This window comes from Myotis davidii, unplaced genomic scaffold (genome assembly GCF_000327345.1).
Source record: "Myotis davidii unplaced genomic scaffold, ASM32734v1 scaffold916, whole genome shotgun sequence".
In the NCBI taxonomy this organism is placed as follows: domain Eukaryota; kingdom Metazoa; phylum Chordata; class Mammalia; order Chiroptera; family Vespertilionidae; genus Myotis; species Myotis davidii.
The window spans coordinates 1726910-1749947 of NW_006288013.1; the positions used below are offsets into that span (position 1 = coordinate 1726910).

At 44.5% G+C, this 23038-nt stretch overlaps 1 protein-coding gene across 6 annotated transcripts in view; it reads left to right on the forward strand.

Moving 5' to 3' along the window:
- TENM4 (teneurin transmembrane protein 4) overlaps window positions 1-23038 on the forward strand; it is a 498342-nt gene that overhangs the window by 297033 nt on the left and 178271 nt on the right. For all 6 annotated transcript variants that reach the window (XM_006759877.2, XM_015561430.1, XM_015561431.1 and 3 more), the window contains 3 exons: window positions 7270-7440; window positions 14594-14808; window positions 17111-17321. In XM_006759877.2, the coding sequence (XP_006759940.1) occupies window positions 7270-7440; window positions 14594-14808; window positions 17111-17321 (597 nt within the window). The remainder of the gene's footprint in view (window positions 1-7269; window positions 7441-14593; window positions 14809-17110; window positions 17322-23038) is intronic.

Consider the following 23038-nt stretch of genomic DNA (forward strand, 5'->3'; position numbering starts at 1 on the left):
TTAGCCACACGTAGTCACCAGTGGGATCCTGTCAGGCTGCTCTATAGTGATTCCACTTTTAAAAACTCTTGTAGCCATTGGGCAAATAGCTCGAGTTCCTGAGGCTGTCAGCTAGTGGAAGCAGGATGGGAGAGGGCCCTGAGCTGGAAGAAATTCACAGTTGGCAGGAAGGGGAGTTAGGGAGAACATATAGAAAGAAGAAAAAGTGACGTAGCAGAGCTAGCTTTGACACGTCTTGCAGTGGCTTCAGGAATTAGGAAAATCAATGTAGCAAAATGACAAGGATGACAGCTGCCATTTATTGAGCTCCTACTATGTACGTGCCAGGCACAGTTTTGAGCAAATTACGTACATAATTTCATTTAATCCTTTGTGGATTAAATGAAATTGCTCTCTTCATTTTGCACACGAGGAAACTGAGACTCAGAGAGCCTAAGTAATTCGCCCAAAGTCATGAAACTAATAAATGGCCTAACTCAGTGCTCTGGGGAGAGCTGAACTTGAGGACTAACTCTGCCAATGGACAAGTCACTTATTTGCATTTATGTAGGTTTTTAAAAAATATATATTTTTATTGATTTCAGAGAGAAAGGGAGATGGAAAGAGAGAGAAACATCAGTGATGAGAGAATCATTGATTGGCTGCCTCCTGCATGCCCCATGCTGGGGATTGAGCCTGCCATCTGGCATGTGCCCCGCCAGGGAATCGAACCCTGACCTTCTGGTTCAGAGGTCAACACTCAACAACTGAGCCACACCAGACTGGGGCGTTTATGTGGTTTTGATTGTAGGGATCAGCCAGGCCTAAGAGGAAGGATGGAGCCCCATGCTTTGTCCTTGAGTAGAAAGCCCCTTGACCCGTGTTTGGCAAACTGTGGCTCGCAAGCCACATGCGGCTCTTTGGCCCCTTGAGTGTGGCTCTTCCTAAGCCTTAGGAGTACCCCAATTAAGTTAATAACAATGTACCTACCTATATAGTTTAAGTTTAAAAAATTTGGCTCTCAAAAGAAATTTCAATCGTCGTACTGTTGATATTTGGCTCTGTTGACTAATGAGTTTGCCAACCACTGCCCTTGACAAACCATCTCAAAAGAGCAAACTTGGCTATGCTGTCAGCAGAGGCTTTGCCTTAATATTTTTTTTTATTTTAATTTTAACTTAATTTCAGGCATGTAACCCACCAGCAGTGTGATATGCCAGGAGGAGATCCTAGACTTGAGAACCAGTCAGATCTGGGTTCTCAGGTGACTTTCTCATTTCCCATCTGAAAAATGTCTTTGAGCAAGTCATGCGGCCTCTCTGAGACTCACATTTTTTTCACCTGTGAATTGAGAATCATAATGTTCTTAAAGGGTAAGTTAGGATTCAATGAAAAAAAAAAGTACATAATTCCCCTTGCCTAAGTGTCTGACTGGCCTACTCACTCAAAGTTAGGGTCTCCCACTCTGCTCTCTGGTCCTTCTTTTCTACCTGTTGCTCTGGAGGCCAAGTGGTAGAACTTCCTTTTTAATGTAAAACAGCATTGACGTGAGTTTGGAAACTAGCAAAGATAATGTAGCCATAACCCTACCAGTATAATTCAAAGCCTGATGTCAGTGTTAGGTATGTCTTTCCAGGTTATTTTTTTCATATGTGTATCTGGTTTTATGGCGATGCAGTCAGCAGAAACCTGCAGTTTTGTGCCCTGCTTTTTCCCTCTTAACATTATGTTGTAAGCATTTTCCCTCATTGCTGGCTGTCATGGTTATTTATTACAATGATTACCTTGTATTCCATCCAGTACCTGTCTCATATTTTAGCTAAGTCATTCCCTATTTTTAGACATCTCTGTGGCTTCCAATGTTTTTGCGATTACACTGCAGTGTACATCTCTGTGTATGGAACTTCTTGCTTTGGAACTTTTGAATGCTGTGGCTTTGTAGCAAAATCAGGAGTAGAACCTGGAGAATGAAAGTGTTGTGGTTTGTGTTTGGCCTTTTCAGGTTTTTGTTTTCCCCATCAGAGGACCATAAGTCAAAGTGACTTGTATTTTACACAAATGATCCTATTTAAAAACAAAACAAAACTGCCCTGACTGGTTTGGCTCAGTGGATAGAGCATCAGCCTGCAGACTGAAAGGTCCCAGGTTCGATTCTGGTCAAGGGCATGTACCTTGGTTGTGGGCACATCCCCAGTAGGGGGTGTGCAGGAGGCAGCTGTTTGATGTTTCTCTCTCATCGATGTTTCTCACTCTCTAGCTCTCTCCCTTCCTCTCTGTAAGAAATCAATAAAATATATTTAAAAAAAAAATAAAAATAAAAAAATAAAAACAAAACAAAACTGAGCACTAATATAAGAAAAATGGGTACCTATGTAGCTGAGTTGGTTCCCACTGTCTCTGAAACCAAAAGCGCCACTGGGATCAGCAGTTGTGGTTATCACCATCTGTACTCACTGCATGGAACTGCTGAGTGACAGATGCAGGTGGGTCCCTGCATTGGGTTTTTGGAAGAGAGGCATGCATTGTGCAGGGAGAAGTCTCCTATACTTGTATTGGTGACTCCTGCTTAATGACTTTGTTAATTGTCTCCTGCTGGCCAGGTGCTGCCTGGAGCCTTCAACATCTGCACATCTATTGAGCATTTTTCTTAAAAATGTCAAGATGGAGCTTGCACTTTCTCAGCCATCTCTCTTGTCTTGCTGGGCAGGAAAAGGCAACTGGAAAATGTCAGCCCTCCCATCAGATTGACCAGAGCTGAGGGAATAGGAAACTTCCCCCTGCCCCACTCTTGGCTCTCAGAAATCATTAACATTTCATAGTGGGTGATCTTTGAACCCACTGCCTTTCCACAGCCTTTCTCTGAACTCTTTAGCATTTTTTCACCTTTTCATTGAATTGCAAACTAGTTGAAAGGCAAAACCAGTATCAAGTTTCTTATTTATGTCCCTTTTCATGTACTGAAGGAGAGCTTTGCACAGTTATAAATACAGACCACCTCAGGGCATGATTTAGATAGATCTGTGGTGGTGGTGGTGGTGGTGGTGGTGGTTAGGATTGATTTCTCAGGAAACCAGGACTATGATGATACATCTATACTTTTCCATGGTCCGGTCCATCCTCAGAGCAGGCTGGAGAGGGGAATTTCCATGTCTTCGCTTTCTTGGATCCATGGCTATTAACTTTTAGGTCCTTTGGAACACTGGCCCCTGACTCTGAAACCTGCCTCGATCTTCCACACAGGTCTGCGGTGTTAGGTGACTTACTTTGCCTCTCTGAGTAAATCACAGTGTATTCCTATAGCTCTGTTTCTATTCCAGTTGCATTGTATACATTCTCCAATGGTGTTTTTCATTATTTTTTTTATGTGAGGTTTCAATTGGATAATGTAGAGAAAGCATTGAGCATTTAGTTTTGTGTTGCTATTATTATTTTGATGATCATCCATGATAAAGAAGAGTGGTTGCTTGAGATCTGTATTCTTGGACAGTCTGGCTGACCGTGGGTTTTGTCCTTTGGGAAGAAAACAGGGCAAACTATTTCTCTTCCTTCTCTCTTCTCCTCCCCCAGAACCCAGAAGCATGAAATTAACCACCCACTAGCCAAATCAGTGAAACAACGGAGTGTGACTTATGTTTAAGACTCTGGGTCACAAAGGGTCCCTTTTTTTCTTCTTTTTTTTTTTTGTTTTGTTTTGTTTGGTTTGGTTTGGGTTTCTTTTTGGCTTTAAAGCAGCACTATTCAAGCTTTACATCTCTGACCCCACATCATCCTACTCCTCAAGCTCACTCTGCTCAGCCCCGCTTGGGTGATTCGGGGCTCACTTCCCTGCCCACCAGCCTCCTAAGTGATTTCTGAATGATGGCATCTTCGAGGAGGGTCCAAGTTTGAGTTGAACCCAGTCCTCTGCTTTCCCAGGTGGTTTTCAGGAGCTCATCTTCCACGGGTCATAGCTGTGTGGGACCTCTGTTTATGATTGTGGGGGGGCACAGCTAAGATGAAGGAGTGCCAACGGGCACCTCCTAGCGTTAGGTCCACAGCCTGCCCCGCTGCTGGGACCGTCCTGCCCTCCTTCCCTTCCCTGAGACACCAGGTCTTGTGATCATTTTCACCTGTAACACTTCTTCCACTGGCTTTTCTTCCCCCTCAGCGTAATGTTTGAAGCAAGGACTTGCTTTTGCATCTTGTGAAAAATAAGAGAAAGCTTTGACAATAAAAATGTTTCTCTTTACAACACTCTGAGAGTTCTCTTCATCTTGGGATGAGTTAATGCTCTGACCTTTGAACAAGACAGCACTTTTGCACACTGAGATGCGATCATTGATTCTGATGGGGAAGGAGGCCCTGCACATTGAACTCCATAGATCTGAGTTGTCCATAGTTCAAACAATTTCTCCATCACCTTGGAGTTGCCAATATATAGATTAAAACAGTAAGAAGGTAAGCAGAAATGTAAGCTAATTCAGCCTTGGAAATAGCCGAATATTCATTTCTTCCAGGCAAGTTAACTTTTATTGCTATTGACAACTACACAGAGACAGTCAAAAGCAGCGTGCAGCATTTTAGTGCCTGATACGTAAAAAGTGCTCAGTAAATGTTAGCTATTATTTTTATCATGACCATCACTGGTACAATTATAATGCTTATAAAACATAGTTAATTCCATATGCCTGGTATAGACAATTTACAAAGCACCTGGCTGTATTTCATCTCATCTGATGCAACAACCCTTGGAAACATTTTTATCCCTGCGTCTCAGGTGAGAGCACTATAGCTAGAAAGTGGCAGTTTTTGAAGACAGTTTTCTTACCTTTGGTTCCTTACCCTTTCCCCTTACCACAGTCACTGAAGAAAAAACACAGGGTCAGATTCTGTTCCTGTTATCAGGGTACACCTGCTGGTTAAATTGAACGTGCATATTCTCGGGTTGGCTTGGGTCTGGACCGGAAGTCAGGAGGATGTGCTGTGTTCAGCCTCCACAGTTTTTTTGTGTCTCGAAGGCAGTCAGTCACACGGCCTCAACACCACCATCAGTGGGCCTGTCCATAGACTGGGGCCAAGTAACACCACCTTCTGTCTGCCTCACAGAATCCTATGTTGCTACCTAGAAAGGCACATAAAGCCTTTGTCTGCTTGACATGTTACAGGGGAATATCCTTATCAGGCTCACACGCCTTGCTAGATGGAGCTAGTGAGAGGCAGCTGGGGAAGTGGGGAGAGCCTGGGTCTTCAAGCCAGGAAGGTGGAAGGTGTATGATTTCAGGATTTGAATAGTTTTGGATTCTGCCACTTGTCTCTATCAGCCACTTGTTAGCCATTTAACCTTCCGTGTGTTAATTGATGTCATTGTGTCTTAGTTTCTTCATCTGTAAAATGGGATTATTAACACTCACCTCCTAGGATTATTATGAGAATTAAAGGAAATACGATATTTACTGCTCTTAGCACAATGCCTGGCACATGGTAAGCATTTGGTGAATGATAGTTTTATCTTTATGATTTTAATTAACCTTCTGAGCCTTAATATGCACATCTGTAAATTGGGTTTGGCAAGGTGGCCATGACAATTAGATGGCATGTAAACAAATTACCCAGCGTGCTGCCTGGCACATAGTGGGTCCTTAGTAAACTTAATTACTCTGGGCCTTCATATCTCTGTAGATCCTCCCCTATGTTCCTAAAGTCCCTTAGTGGGTAAGTCACCCCCTCCTCTGGGCCTTCTAGTCCCTCAGAACAGATTCTGTAGCTTGTCTGTCTCCCCAACTTGACTGTGAGCTTATCAAAGCTGGGCTATCTGATTCAGTTCTCGCTCTGCAGACCAGCCACAGATCCTGGCATAGAGTGGGCTTTTAGAAAGTGTTCATCAATTGAACAAACACATGATGCTACACACAGGATGCTGAGGGAGTCCTGGCACTGCAGTGTTTAACTGTGTACGTGGGGAGTCAGGGTAGCCATCCCAGAAGGGAGAGTACCATCAAGGCTCAAGTCTTGAATCCTCAGATGGGATTTAAGTAGACATTTGTACTAGATTTTGGGAATAGGCTTCCTAGCCTTCTCCAGCTCTGAGGATCATTAAGGACATGTCCGTTCTTTGGCATCTTATGGACCCATCTAGATTGTTGCACAAGACTATTTAGCAGTTGCTTCCTGGAAAAGTATTTTTAAAACCGAAATACATGCTACAAAGTTGAAATGTACAACAGATATGCAGTGAAAAGTAAATCTCTCCTCTGTCCCTTCCACTTAGCATCTCCTTCCTTCACAGGACACACCCACAGTCACCAATGTCTTTCATATCCTACCAGAAATATTCTGTACATATATAGGAAATTTTTTTTGCCTGAAGGTGGTAGTATATCAAATATACTGTTCTGCATGTTATAATTTTCCCTCCAGAGAAATACATACAAAAAACTTCCTCACTCTTTTTTTATGGTTGCACAGTATATATATCTAGCCCTTTATTGAGGGACCGGTTTCCAATATTTTGCTATTACAGACAGTGCTGCAGTGAATAGCCTTATCGATGAGTGTACATACATCACTTGGTATGTATGTGAGTATCTGGAGAGTGTATCTGGAGGAGAAGTTTTTAGAATTTGAAACTGATTCCAGGGTAAAGGGTATGTGTATTTTAAACTTGACAGCTTTTGTCAACTTGCTCTCCACAGGATTTATACCAGCTTTTGCTCGCACAAGCCAAGTATGAGAGTGCCTGTTTCCTGCTCTCTGCCAACACTGTGTATTTTCAACCTTCTTTTATCTTTGCCAAACCATATGTGAAAAATAGGATTTCAAAGTTTAGCTGGCATTTCTCCTCCTGTGAGTGATGTTAAGAGTCTTTTTTGATATAATTGAGAGCCGATTGTATTTCTAGTTCTGTAAATTGTCTGTTCCTATGCCTGTTTTCCTACCGAGTTATTGGACTTTGCCTATTATTTGCAGGAGTTATTTTGATATTAAGAAAATTAACCCTTTGTGATAAAAATGGCAACTTTCCCCCTAAAGTAAAACACAAATCCCAGACCTGAAAGTCCCCTCCCCTGCCCCCTCCCAGATTCACTAGACTGTGATTCCTCCGGGGCAGGGTCCACGCCTCGATCATCTCTGTGGCACCCGTCCCCTATGAAGGGCTTGGCACTGCACGAACTCTCCTCAGGGGCTACTTGCTGAACTGAACTGACCAGAATCCCTGTGTTCCCCACCCCATTTGCCCCCACCCCCCATGGCTTGGGAGTTTCATTTCCACCTCCAGCAGAAAAAGATGACTTTTCTCATTGCTCACCACAGCCATGCACCTGTTTGGCCTAAACTGGCACCTGCAGCCGATGGAGGGGCAGATGTATGAGATCACGGAGGACACAGCCAGCAGTTGGCCTGTGCCAACCGACGTCTCCCTGTATCCCTCAGGGGGCACTGGGTTAGAGATCCCTGACAGGAAAGGCAAAGGAGCCACAGAAGGTAGGGTTGCTGTGTTGTCCGTGTCGTGAGTCCTCTGTGTCTGCCTTTGAACTGAGGAGACCTCCATTATGCGCGTCATGTGCCTGACTCACAGCTCCATGCTCTGCGCTTCCTCCATCCCTCTGCACTCCACACCGGCTGCCAGTCCACCTGTGTCCTCATCACAGCTCCTTGTCACTGTGAGCTCATGCAGGGCTTGGGCGGGGCTCCTGGTGCTCGGCAGTATCCCATCTCATGCCTCCAGGGAAGCATTCTGGGCTTGCTCGCTGCTGGGGTGGCCGCTTCTGATTATGTGGGATCCAGACAAGCTCTTGGGGGTAACTTCATGGGGTAAAGGGGCAACTCCGGGAGTGGGGCCTGGTGAGGTGGGTAGATGGTGTGTTGTCATTGAAATATCCTTGGACCCTTGTGGTTTAATGGAAACACCAGTTCAGGTGTTCTAGCACCTTCCAGCCATGTGACCTTGAGGAAGTCACCTTATTTTTCTGAGCTCTGGTTTCCTCGTATGCAATACCAATAATCATTAGTGTTTGTACAATGTGCTCATTTCAAAAATTTTTGTCAAGAGCATTTCATTTAATCCTCACAGGGATTCTGTGAGGTAAGTAGATTTGTTTATACCCATTTTAGATGCAACAACTAAAGGTCACATGAATGAAGTGACTTGGCCAGAGTCACCCACCGGGAAATAATGGAGTTTGGAATCTGAGCCCAGGTCTCCATGGCTCTTGCTCTTCCACAACTTGTCCTTCCTGACTAACCCTATGGTTACAAGCCCCTGAAGGAGACATGGATGAGAAATCCATTGTACACGGAGGCACGAATTTATTTTTCTATCATTGATTAAAATGGTGGTGACTTTTGGAGTTTGGCTTTCTTAAATGGGACATCATTAGACCCATGTTCTGAATTTCTTAGGGGTCTTTCTAGCATGCCATCAATACGAATTCTTTCATGTCAGCCAAGAGTGACACAAACTTACAGAAAAATGGTACCAGGAAAGATGCCTGAGCTTATGAGCCAGTCAGGAGGTCATTCTGGGCAGAGTGGCCATCTGTTCCCCTGCCCCTGCTGTGACCTGCTCTCTCTCTCTCTCCCTGGTGTTAACTCAGTCAACAAAGTGGCCATAGCTGCCTCCTACCCTTACTGCTTATATCTTACCTTTCCTTTCATTTAACTTTTAGGTCATGGCTTCTGAGCTTCTCTGGCCTTCCAAGGATTTGCCTTCCACGCAACAGTTTGGTTAATAGGGTAGCATACGCTTGTTGGGGTATCTACTCATGACCTCTGAAATGATGATCTCAAAGGCCAAAATCAACTTTTTACCTGTATTCATCTTTAAGGGACGAAAACTGGGGGTATTTCCACAGATCCAAAGCCCATCTTCTCCTTTTCAAAGGTTTTAAGACATAAAACCTTGAATAATTTACACTTCCTTTGCCCCATATTATGATAGGAGGGCACATGCATAGGGTCTTGGGAAGAACTCTGGCTTAGGAATCAGGATCCTTGAATTCAAGTCCAGCTGCCTGTGATATCACCTTAAGCAAATCCCTTGAAAAGACCTTCTGGCTTCATTTTCCTTCTCTTTACAGGGAGATTGTGGAGCTAGATAATCTCTAAGGCCATTTCTAATTTGCAAGTTCTACATATGAAATTAGTCATAGAACCATCAGAGGACTGACCAGATGGCTCTTCAGAATTTTTTTCAAGTTGGTCCTGTCCATGGTCCTGCTTGTTGGCTCGTGATGCCCAAGCCAGTTACAGTGTCAGATGCTGCAGATGAATACCATGAAATGAAGACTGTCTTTAGATCAGCATGCACAAATGCAGACTGTAGATATGTTTAACCCTAAACCTATTGGTAAAGGGTCTCATTTAGCAAAATGTATTTTCTTCCCTCCGTGATCTCTATCAAGCATTCTTTAAACAGGAGTAGGATGTATCTGAAATCTCTCACTCTAATGAAATTAGTTTGTGGGTCGTTTAGGCATGGTGCAGGAGGCACAGATAAGAGACAAAATACAATTGCACCAGCTTATTGGTTTACTTTAATTGGAGTATTTTTGCTTAAAGGGATTATCTGTCATTACTAATGCAAATGGATCCTGTTTACCAACCCCTGAAATGCAATGCAGTGCTGGAAAGTGGTCAGCATCAAAAGCAATTACTGTGACAAGAAAACACACCAGTCTGGAAAAGCAGTGGACAAAGCTTTCTATAGTTTACATGAGACCACGTGGCTCTTAACTTCTTTTGCCCTGGTCAAACCAATGTCTACTCGGTTAATGCTTTTAATCGTGATGTTAAAAAATCTAATTCCTGCCCTGACCGGTTTGGCTCAGTGGATAGAGCGTCGGCCTGCGGACTGAAGGGTCCCAGGTTCGATTCCGGTCAAGGGCATGTACCTGGGTTGCGGGCACATCCCCAGTGGGGAGTGTGCAGGAGGCAGCTGATCGATGTTTCTCTCTCATCGATGTTTCTAACTCTCTATCCCTCTCCCTTCCTCTCTGTAAAAAAATCAATAAAACATATTTTAAAAAAAAATCTAATTCCTTAGACACATCTCAAGAGGGAAAGTTTCTAACCCTAATGTGAGTGCATATTTCCTGTCCCTTCTGAGGGTATCAAAGAAGAGAGCTGATTCCAGAATTAGGTTCAGAGACCCTGTCCCACAATGATGGGGGAAACAGTGGGGTATGAAGGGAAAAGGATAAATGGGCCTTGCAGCAGACAGTCCAGTGTTTGACTCCCGGGCCTGCCATTTATCGGCTCTATTAATTCATGCCAGTTACTCCATCTCTTTTGGTCTTAGTTATCTCATTTGTAGAACAAGGATGATACCTATTTTTTCAAATGCTAGTGGTGAAGAGGCATTCCACAAATCCTGGTTCCTTTCTTCTTGTCTATTCAAATTCAAAGTCATTCCATATCAGTTATTAGAATCTCAGAAATCCAGGCTGATTAACATTTTATCCTCAAAGATCCTGCAGAGGATCAGGGCATTTTTGAGTATTATTTAGTAATGCAAATAAAACATATGATGAAACAGTATTTTAAATGTTCACCATGTCTTTGAGAATAACATCAAACTGCAGTATATACTATATTTTCAACATGGCTATAACCATTTCAGGGTTGTCATAGGACAGAAACCAAATACAACAGCTTTTGCAAGTAAAGCCACAAGAACTTATGTTATGCATTAATGGAGAAGGGGGGGGGAGCCATGAATAAACAAGCATTTCTGATGGTTGAATTGGTGGGCTAGGGATAGCATTTTCTTCTTTCTGCAGTGAAATCAGAATTGCCCATCAGTTTGAACCATGCAAATTGCTGCATGCAGGCTCAGCTGGGCTCTCCAAAATGAAACAGCTTATTTTGATAACCAAATAAATTTCAAACAGTTGCTAAGGAAACTAAAGGATCCTTTGTGCAAGTTATTGCATTGAAAAGAACAAAAAAGGGTAGAAGGAGGGTGGGGGATATTAGCTGATTAGCAATTTAGAACTGAGTTCAGGAAAGTAACTGGGCAGTGTATGAAATTTCAGTTCTTCCAAATATTACACATTTTACTGAGCTATCCAATCATGTCAGAAATTTGTTGAGAAATTTATTTTATAAACATGATTGTGTATTTGCACAGCATTGCTACAGGAAGCCTGAATTTGTATATATTTACAAAGAAAAGGGCCAATGTCAGTAGAATCTGCCTTGTGAAACCTAAGCGTGCTGTTGGTGGTCCCTAATCCTGAGTTAAGTACTTTGAGCAGTTTGCGAAGCCTCTGGGGGCACCCACTGATTGAACAGTGTCCTTCTTATGAATGTCTGAGATGCTGACTGTCACCTTTTAGGGCTGTTTGCAGGTCCCGACTTCATAAAAATTGTCGACTTCTGGTACCCCAGGGTACCCGGAAGTTTGTCACTGGGCCTTGGATCTGCCCACTCTCTGGCCTTGCTAGTTAGCCTGTAGGGACTGTGCATTAAATTGGACTCTTGCCCTTAAAGAGGGTCAGTGCACTCTGCCCCCATCAAGAATATCTTTGAAGAGTTGTGATTAGCCATTCATCAGTGTCATGCTCTAAGAAGCCATATTCTAATAATAAGAGTGAACTCTGAATGGATTCATCTCCCAGTGTTTCTTAAGCATTCTGAGCCTCAGGATATACATTTCAATCATGTGAGAATTAACTGACCTAAGATTTGTGAAATTCCCCACCATGTAATTAGAGTTCAATACATGGTAGCTAAAACTACTACCTCTACCTTCATTATTATTACCATTACTTTATTATTATTAATATTATTATTATTATTATTTTCCAGAATGTCATAGGGGTAAAATGAATTTTATACACAGGCCTTTTCTCCTCTTGTTGCCTCTTCCCTCTCTCATTTCTCCACCACTGCTGGGTTTTGCTGTGTAGTAGGATGTTTTCTGTGCTAGTGCTCACAGCTCAGTGCTCAGAATTAAGAGCAAAGAATCATGGGTTATGGCCTCTGGAAGGAAGATGGGGTTTTTTCAAGGCAGGAAAGGATGGGGTGGTTTCACTCTGAACAGCCCTCAATCCAGCCAGTCTCACGCCTCTTTCCCATCAGGCCCAGGACCCAGCAGGCTGCAGCTCTCCCCGTAGAAGAGCTCCCATCTCATCCAGGGCACCTCTGGGCACCAGAGGGGAAGAAGAAGACTAGAGGTTACATTCCCAGTGGGGGACCTCTTTCCCCTCTCAAACACAGCCTTTCGGCTGGGTTGTGGCCCCTTCCCTAAGGATCTCGACAAGGTGACTTCTGGTCCAAGGTCACTTTTGAACCAAGTTCCAGAGTGGCCCTTACAGTCTCAGCCAAAAAAAGTCAAAGTCTTGGGGCGGAGGGTGAGGGGTGTCCAAGACCAGAATTTACTATTTTGGTTTCTTGTATACACACCAAAGACAAGTCCCCCCGCCCCCAATCCCCCGCGCCCTATTTTGGCATCTTTGTTGAAATACTAGAATGCTAGAAAAGAATATTCCCCTCCCTTTGCCCCTCCCTCTTCTGGAGTAAGAGCCAACTTATTCGTGCCCCTGGCCCGGCAGATCTCCTGAGAGTCTCTGGGCTTGGCCCCTGATCTGTGAGGCTAAAGAAGGAGCTACTACAATAGCCGTCTCCTGCAGACATGCTCACTGAAGGGAAAATGAACTATGCATGGTTTCCCAATAGCATGCCGAAATGCGGGAGATGTTCTTGTTATTTATTCTCAGACACACAAATTAGTGGGAGGCAGGCCCTTCTCCACTCTCACCAGCTCTAACTCACACCCACTCACAAAAGAAACGAGTCCTTAGAATTAGCAATCTCATGGGTTTTTTTCTCTGCAGTTTCTAGGAGTAAAAAGCCCAGAACTCATCCCGTTTTTGTTTCGTACTCCCTCAGACTTCTGCTTCCCTAGCAGAATTAGAAGCTCAAGGGCATACTATTTTCTACCTGGACTATAAAAGGATTGTGGTATTGGGAAACCAGACATCAGATAAGGAAGAATGGGAAACTAATTCTCTTCCATCTTAATGCTTTTTGAATTTGGCTTCTGTCTTTGAACTTTGAACCACTGCATGGTGGTTTGTGTGTGTCTCCACTTTCAAGGTAAAAGTCTGGGGCACGTTGCTTCCATAAAGGAATTAAATGCGAGCTCTTCCCCATGCTAATGACAAAATACTAGTGGTACTTTTATTGAGAGCATGCATTTTAACTTTTTTTTGTTGGCATATATTTAATTAAAATAACATTTAATGGTTTGAAGCTAAAAACCTGATGTTTCTGCCTGGGAGTTTATAAGGGAATGATAACATATGGAGAAGTTTAACATTTAAATTGAATTGTATTATTTAAAACAGTACAATATTTTATGACTACAACAGTGCCCTGCCAAGCTCCATTTCAGCATAAAATGTGCTTTGTAAGGACTCCTACAAAACTAGGGGGAAAAGACACTTTAATTTCCTATTCCCCAAATGTTTTTCATAAAAAGTCCCCAGAAACGTGTTTTCTTTACAAATGGATTCTTGTTCTCTAAAGTGTCTCTTCCAACAGCTCTAACAACACAACAGGCTTGGAACTAGGATGCCTGGGGGTGCTTTTTAAGGACAAATAAGATGTTGACTTGGTTTTGGCTTGTCATCATCCTAAGGGTGGTCTTCCTACATCCCTAGAGTCTCCTGCTCCCTCCCAACTCCTCAGAAGGCCAAGGTCTGGCAGGAAGTGAGGGTTTATATTTTTCACATGTGAATGTGTTTAATTACCAAATAGAGGAAGTTTGATAAGTAGTCTTCCTTCCTGGCACTTGGGGTGCACCCAGAAAGCTGTAACTCTCCTGATTGGTGACAGAAATAATCAAGAGACCTTACTCCTAACCACCACCACCCTCGACTTCCCTGCAGCCTGCAGGGTTGGGGGCCTAGGTCAAATTTCCAAGCATGTCATAGTCTTTGTGCCTGAACTTGAGAAATTCCTTCAACTTTACCCTCTTTAGCACAGAAATGATATTCAAAGACCTCCCATCCTCGACAAAGAAGCATTTTTCCTCCCTCTTCCTCATCTTCCCCAACCCTACCCCTCCTCCCAACAGAAACCCCATCCACATATCTCAGCCTCAGAATTTGAATTCCAATTATATATAAACTAGTGAACTTGTCAAATGCCTTACTCCACTCAGGTCCTGCTTCCTACTGCTGGGAGGACCATTCTTAGTTGGGAATTGAATAACAGCACCTCGTTTCCTCCAGCCTTTCTATTTTAGCATGCACACTTTCACACACACACACACACACACACACACACACACACACTTATTCTCATGTGACAGCAAATGATTATTTTTAGGATCAAAATATATCTTAGCAAGCTGTGGAATTATGCAGTAAACAGATGGCCCTTGGGGAGGACGCACACTGCTTTGGAGGAATGAGTATTTTTAGCAAAACAATTTGAGTATCACTGGGAAAACGTCTGGACACTCTTACTCTTCAGGCGGGGCATTGGGGGGTTAAGGGGGTGGCTGGCAGCAGACTCGTAGCAAGGAGTGCGAGGCAGAGGGGTGCCCTGCTCATGTGAATGCACTAATCGCTTGACTCACCTGTGTCTAATCATGATGTTTTGTCTTCCCTTCCCTGTGTCTTGGTAGGAAAGCCCAGTAGTTTCTTTCCAGAGGACAGTTTTATAGACTCGGGAGAAATCGACGTGGGGAGACGGGCTTCCCAGAAGATTCCTCCCGGCACATTCTGGAGATCTCAGGTGTTCATAGACCACCCCGTGCATCTGAAATTCAATGTGTCTCTGGGAAAGGCGGCTCTAGTCGGCATTTATGGCAGAAAAGGCCTTCCTCCTTCACACACACAGGTAACCAGAATCCCTCCCGCCCTGCTGACCTCCTACCTCAACTCTTAACCCACAGACAAGAAGCCTAATGCTTAAGCCTGCGTCCTTCAGCTTGAAGGGAATTTTATATATTTACTAGAGGTGGGGTCCCTCGGCCTGGCCTGCGGAGATTGCGCTGAAACTGGCTCTCCGACATCACCTGAGGGGTCCCAGATTGCGAGAGGGCACAGGCCAGGTCAAGGGACCCCATCGGTGCACGATCAGGGCCGGGGAGGTAGTGCAGGAAGGCTCCAGGGCGTGTTCAGCCCCGTCTCTCCCAGTCTTGATCAGCTGGACCCCAGCAGCAAGCTAACCTATTGGCTGGAGTGCCTGCTCCTGGGTGGTCAGTGCACAGCATAGCGACGGTTGAATGATCAAACAAATGGTTGGACACTTAGCATATTAGACTTTTATTGTATAGGATAACCCATTCATCCATTTACCTGCTCTCAGACCCTGCCTTTCAGATGAGCAGGGTTATATCCCTGGGGCTTTTTAAGGGGAGGGAATTCTGGGAAATGACGCATTGCCTTTCTATTCTCACCTAGTCTCCTAAGTTAAATTCTGAGAAATATAATCTAGAGGGAAAAATGTGTGCATTTTGGAGTCAGGCAGACCTGAGTTTGAATCCAACAGACCTCTCATTATCGGCTGTGAAACCTGGAGCCCGTTATCCTCTCAGAGCAATTTCCTAATCTGTCAAGTGGTGAAAACAAGACTTATACTGCAGAGATGTTCTGAAGAATAAGGAATAGCATTTATAAGGCAGCTAGTGCAGGGCCTGAATCAGAGTACATGTTATTTCTCGAGTCTCGGGTATTCTTTCTCTCTTTCGGAGTTTCACATTTACTCAGACATATGCATGCCCAAAACACTTCATAAACTCAGCCCAGATGATTGACATATTACCAGTCACGATGGGTAAAGAACAGACTTGTAAGGCCCTCCCAGCTCTGGGATTAGAGTATCATAAATCTATGGGCATCCAGCAGACATCCCCAGGCCAAATGCAGTCTCCTAGCACCAGTCATTAAGGTTTTTAGGTAACAGCTAGACAGATACATTTGCTAAGGATGGAGTCACAGAAAAATAGCAAGAGCATGGCCCCTGATTTCTTTGCAGAACTGAGATGCTAGCCCTAGACTCATGCCTTCAGACATTTTTTATGAGATAGAATAAATAGGTTGGTTTTTTAAAAAAATATGGACCTGGAGAACATTATACTAAGCGAAATAAGCCAGTCAGAGAAAGATAAATATCACATGATCTCACTCATTTGTGGAACATAATGAACAACATAAACGGATGAACAAAATAGATCCAGAGACATAGAAGCATTGAACAGACTGACCAACCTCAGAGGGAAAGCAGGGGAAGGGGGAGGGTAAAAGATCAACCAAAGGACCTGTATGCATGCATATAAATATAACCCATGGACATAGAGAGTAGGGGGTGAGAGCATGTGCTGGGGGGTGGGAACAGCCCAGGAGAGGTCAATAGGGGGAAAAGGAGATAAATGTAATACTTTAAACAATAAAGAATTTTTTTAACAAAGAAAGAAAAATAGATATATAGAGAAAGAAAGAAGGAAAAAAAGAAAGACAGAAAGCTCAATTTGCTTGCTAGTAGGCCAGTAGGACTTAACCATCTTTCTGTTGTTAACACCATGAGTCTGACTTCTCTTGAGTCTCATACTAGCAGGCTCGGATCAATTGGCAATTGTGTTTGACAGAGCATGTAATTATTGATAGAGTTTTGAGCTAATCCAGTTAAAACTGCTCCCTGAAACTGAAGCGCTTAGACAGGATCATTGACAAAAAGAAGGTAGATATAAATGAACTTTCATTTGCACTTGACGGACATTTAAGGCACATCCAGGGCTCCAGTCCCAACCCTGGACCCCTTGGGGTTCCACAGAGTTGGGAGTTCACTTGTTAAGTGGCAGGGTCTGATCACATGCCCACCATTGAAAAAACTTGGTTGTCCTGAGCTAGACTCAGCCAGAGGAAGACTTACCACACGTACACCAACATTAAAGCAGAATGAGGCCGGAAAAGAACCCACTAATTGTACTGTACCCACAAGAGAATATAAGCAGACTATTACCCTGAGAAAATGGGGTCTGAGGAGGACTTGGGGATGGTCCATCAAACTTCACGTGGCTTTAGCCTCTCTTGCCCATCTCAGGTGTGTTCCCTGGGTTCTCCACAGGAGAAGCTGAAGAAAGAAGCCAGCACTGTGGCAAAGCAGATCTGCTACTAACCATGCTCTCTCTGTACTTCAGTTTGACTTTGTGGAGCTGCTGGATGGAAGGAGGCTCCTGACCCAGGAGGCACGGAGCCTGGAGGGGCCCCAGCGCCAGTCCCGGGGAGCCGTCCCTCCCTCCAGCCACGAGACCGGCTTCATCCAGTACTTGGATTCAGGCATCTGGCACCTAGCTTTTTACAATGACGGGAAGGAGTCAGAAGTGGTTTCATTTCTCACCACTGCCATTGGTAAGGAACCGCCACCCTCTGGGGTCTGTGGGGTGTTGTCTGTTTGCGTGAGAAGATGCTCAGGATGCTGGGAGCTAAGGCTGACAGGGGGATGTGTCCCGCCCAGAGCTGCAGATGCCACCTGCCCTCTGGCATCAGGCCATCTGACCTGTAGACAGATGAGGGAAGAGGGTGCCAGGAGGGGCTGGAAGGCCACTCTGGGCTGGGCCCTGAGCCCAGGCTGTTGCCCAATGCCTTCCTTGTGTGGTCTGTGGCATGGTGTGTGGACCAGCAGCTACATTTAAAGTCATGGGTGGGAGGGGGACTGACAGTGACATAGGAACCCTGGATGACCTTCCACATGGAGGCAACATTTCTCTTCTTGAAACTTCTCCAAAGCCTTCATTTTTTTTATTGTCTCCCTTGGTTCAACTTACTGATTTATTATTTGGGTTTTTATGGTAGTTTTTTGTTTGTTTGTTTGTTTTTTGTCTGTTTTGCTTTGGGATCCACCAACCCCCAGCAGATGAGAAAACACGGCAAAGGCAGAGAGACAGACAGACAGACAGAGGACAGTGCAAAGGGCTGGATGACCAATGTCATCAGTCAGGTTGGGGTTTTGTTGGGAACAGAGATGTTCTGTTCTCCAACAGAGTGAGCCCTAATGTTTTAAATGAGTGCTAACACCTTTGCCGCCATCCGTCCCTCACAGTGGGAGGGGGCACAGCTCCCGGTTCTGAGTGAGCCAAGGCCCCTCCCAGGCCTGTGGCCATCTGGAAGCCTGGCATTCTTGTAAGGAATGTCTCCTCTTGACCCTCACATTCCGTGGAACGTGTCCCCTCATCCCATTGCCACAGTGTGCTGCAGGACCCAGTGGTCAGTGGTTCAGGCAGAAACCAATTTTTCTGAGTCTGTGTAGGAAGGGCTGTGCCATAGGCTGGAGATAAACATTTCCTATGAGAAAATAAAACTTCCGGAAAGACAAAAGCTCACTAACCAGACCCCTTGGGAAGGAGGCTTCTGCTTAATGCAGGGTCTATGTGGCTGGGAGTCCACCTCAGAACTGTCTCAGTCCTCAGCAGGGAATCCCTGATGGGGAAAAAGAAGTTGAATAAAACCTCTGAACCTGGTCCTTGGTTTCTAATACTCTTGCAAGACCATGGTTCTCTCTTCTGAGCAGCAGTAGTCATTTCCCGGTCACCTCGCTCTCATTCATAGTCTTGCCCTTAGAGTTGACGCCGAGAATACCTCCCCGTTAAATGCAGGCTTGATTTATCAGCCTCTGCATAGCTGTGGCCCCAACAGTCCAGCCTGGCTAAGTTCCAGGGGTGGGGCCATTGGGCGCCTTGGCTCTGATGTGGGAAATGCCACTTGGCTGTCCTTGTTCGGAAGGGTCTGTCCCAGCTGCTGGTCTCCGAGTGTCTGAAGAACAGGGACTCTGACATCATCTTCTCTGGCCCCCAACACCCAGCCAGACCCCGACACCCTGTGTCACTCAGTCACTCAGGATGAGCGTGGCCTTTCCTCTGTTCAGCCAGCCGTTGGCAGGACAGACTGCAGCCGCAGGCCAGGCCTGACGGGTGCCATGCTGTGGCTTTCTCCCTACGTGCTGCCTTTTGAGCGAGAGGCAAAGTTCTGAATCTCCACCATTCACCTGTGATCCAACCCTGCACACGTTACTTATGTCTCCAGCTCTTGGTTTCCCGAGACCCTGGGCTGTGAGGCTGTGCTCAGTGGTTACTGTGACCAGATGCTAACATGGGATTGCGCTCTGTCACTGGAGAGCCCGGGCTGGTCCTCGCACTCAGTTAGGCTTGTCACTGCAGGTTTGCCAGACTCCAGACCTTGTTCTCGTTTTCTCTCTGGACACGGCAGCCTCAACTGAGGGGAGCGATTCTCAGGTCATGAGTGGAGCCTGAGGACCAGCTTCATGGCCTCACAGCCTGATTCCTCGAAGGCATCGTTCACCAGCCAGCATAGAGTTCCGTGCTCGCTCAGAGCTAAGGCCTCATACAATCAGAATTCTGCATTTGTAACAACAGCTTAAATATGAAAGGATATTAATACAAACCCCCAAAGAAAGTGACTTTTAGTTAGGATGTGCCTCTTAGAGAAATATAAGGTAGGTCCAGCCAGGTGCCCTTGCCAGCTCTTGGTGTGTCGGAGCTTGCTAACCGGCTTTGTCATAATTAAGGACAGGGTGTTGCCTTTCCCTCTGGCTCTCCTGTTCTCACCTAAATGATGAAATCTGTCTTCATCTCCCTTCACCCTCTGCTGTCTTTCAGAGCCATGGGCTCTCCTGTGCTCCTCAGAGTGTTAGGAACCACCTGGCATCTCCTTCCAATGCCGATTCTGCTTCCGCAGATCTTGGTGGGTCCCCGGATTCTGCATTTCTAACCAGTGCCTGGTGACACCTGAGCTGCTCGTCGGTGGACCACATTTTGAGTAGCAAGGGGTTCTAGTATCTTATGTGTGGTCTCAAACATTGCTGTACGAAGGAATCACCCGGGAAGCTAGGTCAAAATTCGGGCTCCCGGGCCTTTTCCACGTGAATGATGACCCAATAAGGCAGAGTCAGAGCCCAGGTGATGCTGATGGTCTTTCAGCTGAGCCCTGAAAGCAGATGCCTTATGCGTGCGGTCTTCCAGCCTTCCTGTCCTTCCTGCCTCGCGACCGTCCTGTGACCATGGGCAGTCACCTCCCTCTCTAAGCCTCGTTTTTCTTTTTTGGAAGTTGCTTTGCCATCTCCACTGGAAAGATTATAGAGAGCAGTTATCAAGAGCCTAGTGCGGGCTTCGGGTGCGGTGAGCACTCAGTTACATGGAAGTTGTTAATATTCTCTCCCGTCTGTCTCCTCCTCCGTCCTCCTTTCTCTTGCTGCCTTTCTGACTTGTCTGTCTTCCCTCACGCGACAGGGATTGTTTAATGAATACCTTTTTTCTTTTAACGCAAAAGCAGACCAATGGTGATGTTGCTATTAATCCCTTTCTCCCCCAGAGGCCCTGGCATTGAGTCTCAGCTGTCTGTGGTGGTTGCCGGTGAGTTATGACTTGTAATTTGTCTTGGCAGGTTAATTAAAAGTTTAGGTCTTGTTTTAGTGAAGTCATTATGGTCCCACTCTACAATTGTAACGCTCAGGTTTGCTTAACACACAAATTGGAATATGACCCTCCCTTCGTTACATGTTGAAATGCAAACTAGAATTTAAGAAGATCTGAGATGTCAGAATCCAGAGTATTTATGTCTGTTTGTAATTAAGTAACAGGAGAAATAAGTGTGTTTAATTTAACAAATGGCTAGATGGTGTACATTTTTGCTTTTCCCTCCATTTAATGCAATCCAGCTGATGATTTTAAAATAAATGAGTTTATCTTTTGCCTTGGGGAGAAAATTCTAAAAGCACTTTGCAAACTGTATACACAACTATATACACACAGAGACCTGATGTTGCCAGAGCTCCCTGTGAACTAGATGCGCGCGCGCGCGCGCACACACACACACACACACACACACACACTCACACTCACACTCACACTCCACTGAAACCAAGTTTTAGAATGAAACATGGCAACTTTATTCAGAAAGAACAGTCTTTCCCCCACATGTGGAGATGCAGAATTTGAAGGCAACATTGTTTCTGGTCCTGACACCATCAGGGTGGGTAGCCTTGCTGACCCCCAGCATTGAATGAAGTAGGAGGATGTAGACCAGTAGCCAAAATCTATTTACCACCACAGTTCACAAAGGGCCTTCCATACATTCTTTAAGCCTTGCAGTGACTCCATGAGGAGATTATTCTTAGTTTATTACCACCCGCTATTGCAGATGAGGAATGAGGCCCAGGGATGCTAAGAAAAGAGCCAGCACTTGACTTTGCCTCTGTCTGGCTCCAAAGTTTGTGACCTTCCTTCTTTAGCAATCTGCCTCCTTCCCAGAATCAATCCCCGTTTTTTTCCTATATTACACTTACTTCTATTTTCACCTATTCACTCATGCAGCAAACATTCATTTTTATTATTTTTTAATTTTATTTTTCAATTACAGTTGATTCAATATTATTTTGTTTTAGTTTCAGGTGTACAGCAGAGTGGTTAGACAATCATATACTTTGCAAAGTGTTCCCCCCCACCCCATATTTCCAGTACCTGTCTAACACCATATCCTATATAATAAAGATGTAATATGCAAATGGTCATTACGTAACAACCGACTGCATAACAACCGAATCATGGATCAGCAGGAGGGTAGGGCAGCAAGCTACAAGCAGGCGGCGGAGCTACAGGAAGAGGCAGGGCAGCAAGCTATGGGGGAGGGGAGGAGAGAGCTACAGAAAGGTGGGGCAGTGGGCGGAGAGCTACTGGAGGGCAGCAGCGAGCTACTGGCACACGGATTCGTGCACTGGGCCTCTAGTATAATTATAATATTATTGGCTCCATTCCCTATGTTGTACTTTATATCCCTGTGACTGTTGTACTTCTTAATATCTTCACCTTTTTCATCCAGTCCCCCAACCCCCTTCCCACTGGCAGCCATCAGCCTGTTTTTGTATCTATGAGTTCGTTTCTGTTTTGTTTGCTTGTTTATTTTGCTCTTTAGATTCCACATATAAGTGAAATCATGTGGTATTTGTCTTTCTCTGTCTGATTTATTTCACTTAGCATAATACCCTCTAGTTCCCTCCATGCTGTTGCAAATGGTAAGATTTCATTTTTTACTGCTGAGTGATATTCTATAGTATATATGCCCCACCACTTTTTTACCCAGTCATCTATTGATGGGCACTTGGGTTGCTCTCATATCTTGGCTACTGTAAATAAAGCCAAATATATGTGCATAGGAGTATCTATATTCTTTCAAATTAGTGTTTTGGATATTTACCCAAAAGTGGGATCACTAGGTAATAAAGCAGTTCCTTTTAATTTTTTGAACAAGCCTCATACTGTTTTCCCATAGTGGCTGCATGAATTTGCATTCCCACCAACAGTGCACGAGGGTTCCTGTTATGTAGCAAACATTTAGAGCGTTTCTACTGTGTGTTTAATCCTCACAAGACCTTAGATGGTATGTATTTTTATCTCAGCATTACAGATGAAGAAATTGAGGCTCAAAGAATTTAATTGACTTTCCCAAAGTCTCAACTAGTAAAGGCAGAGAGCTAGGGTGGAAACTTGGTCTCCAAATCCCTCGCTCTCCACACTATGCTACAGTGTCTTACTATTTACAATAATACTATTAAATATTTTTTTGCCATTTATATTATGCGGAATATAATTTCCCCCTTAATAACTTGCAAGCATCTTACACCAACACAAGAAATTTTCTTGAGAAACCATTAAAAAGACTGTGAAAAAATATCACAGCACCCAAAACTTTTCAAGTAAAAGTATCTTCATATGCATTGCTTGCAACCCTAAGACCGGACAAGTCAGTATTGCGGCAGTTTGGGTCTCCAGATAGCATCTTCTCTTTTAATTTTGGTTGATGCTGAAATAGAAAAGAACAGATCGACCTGACGTTGTGGCAGATAACAGAGGTGCCACCCACAGTGGATTTGGAAACCCAGAAAAAAGTAATGAGAATCATTGTTAGAAAACATTGACCCTGGTAATTTTTATGAAGAATGTGCTCTGGTCTGAGGACATTCGTGCTAATTAAAGAGAAAGGTCCTTTTGCTCATGCCCAGGCAGTCGCTGTAAATCAACCTATAGTATGTCCAGGGACTAGACAAATATGGCATT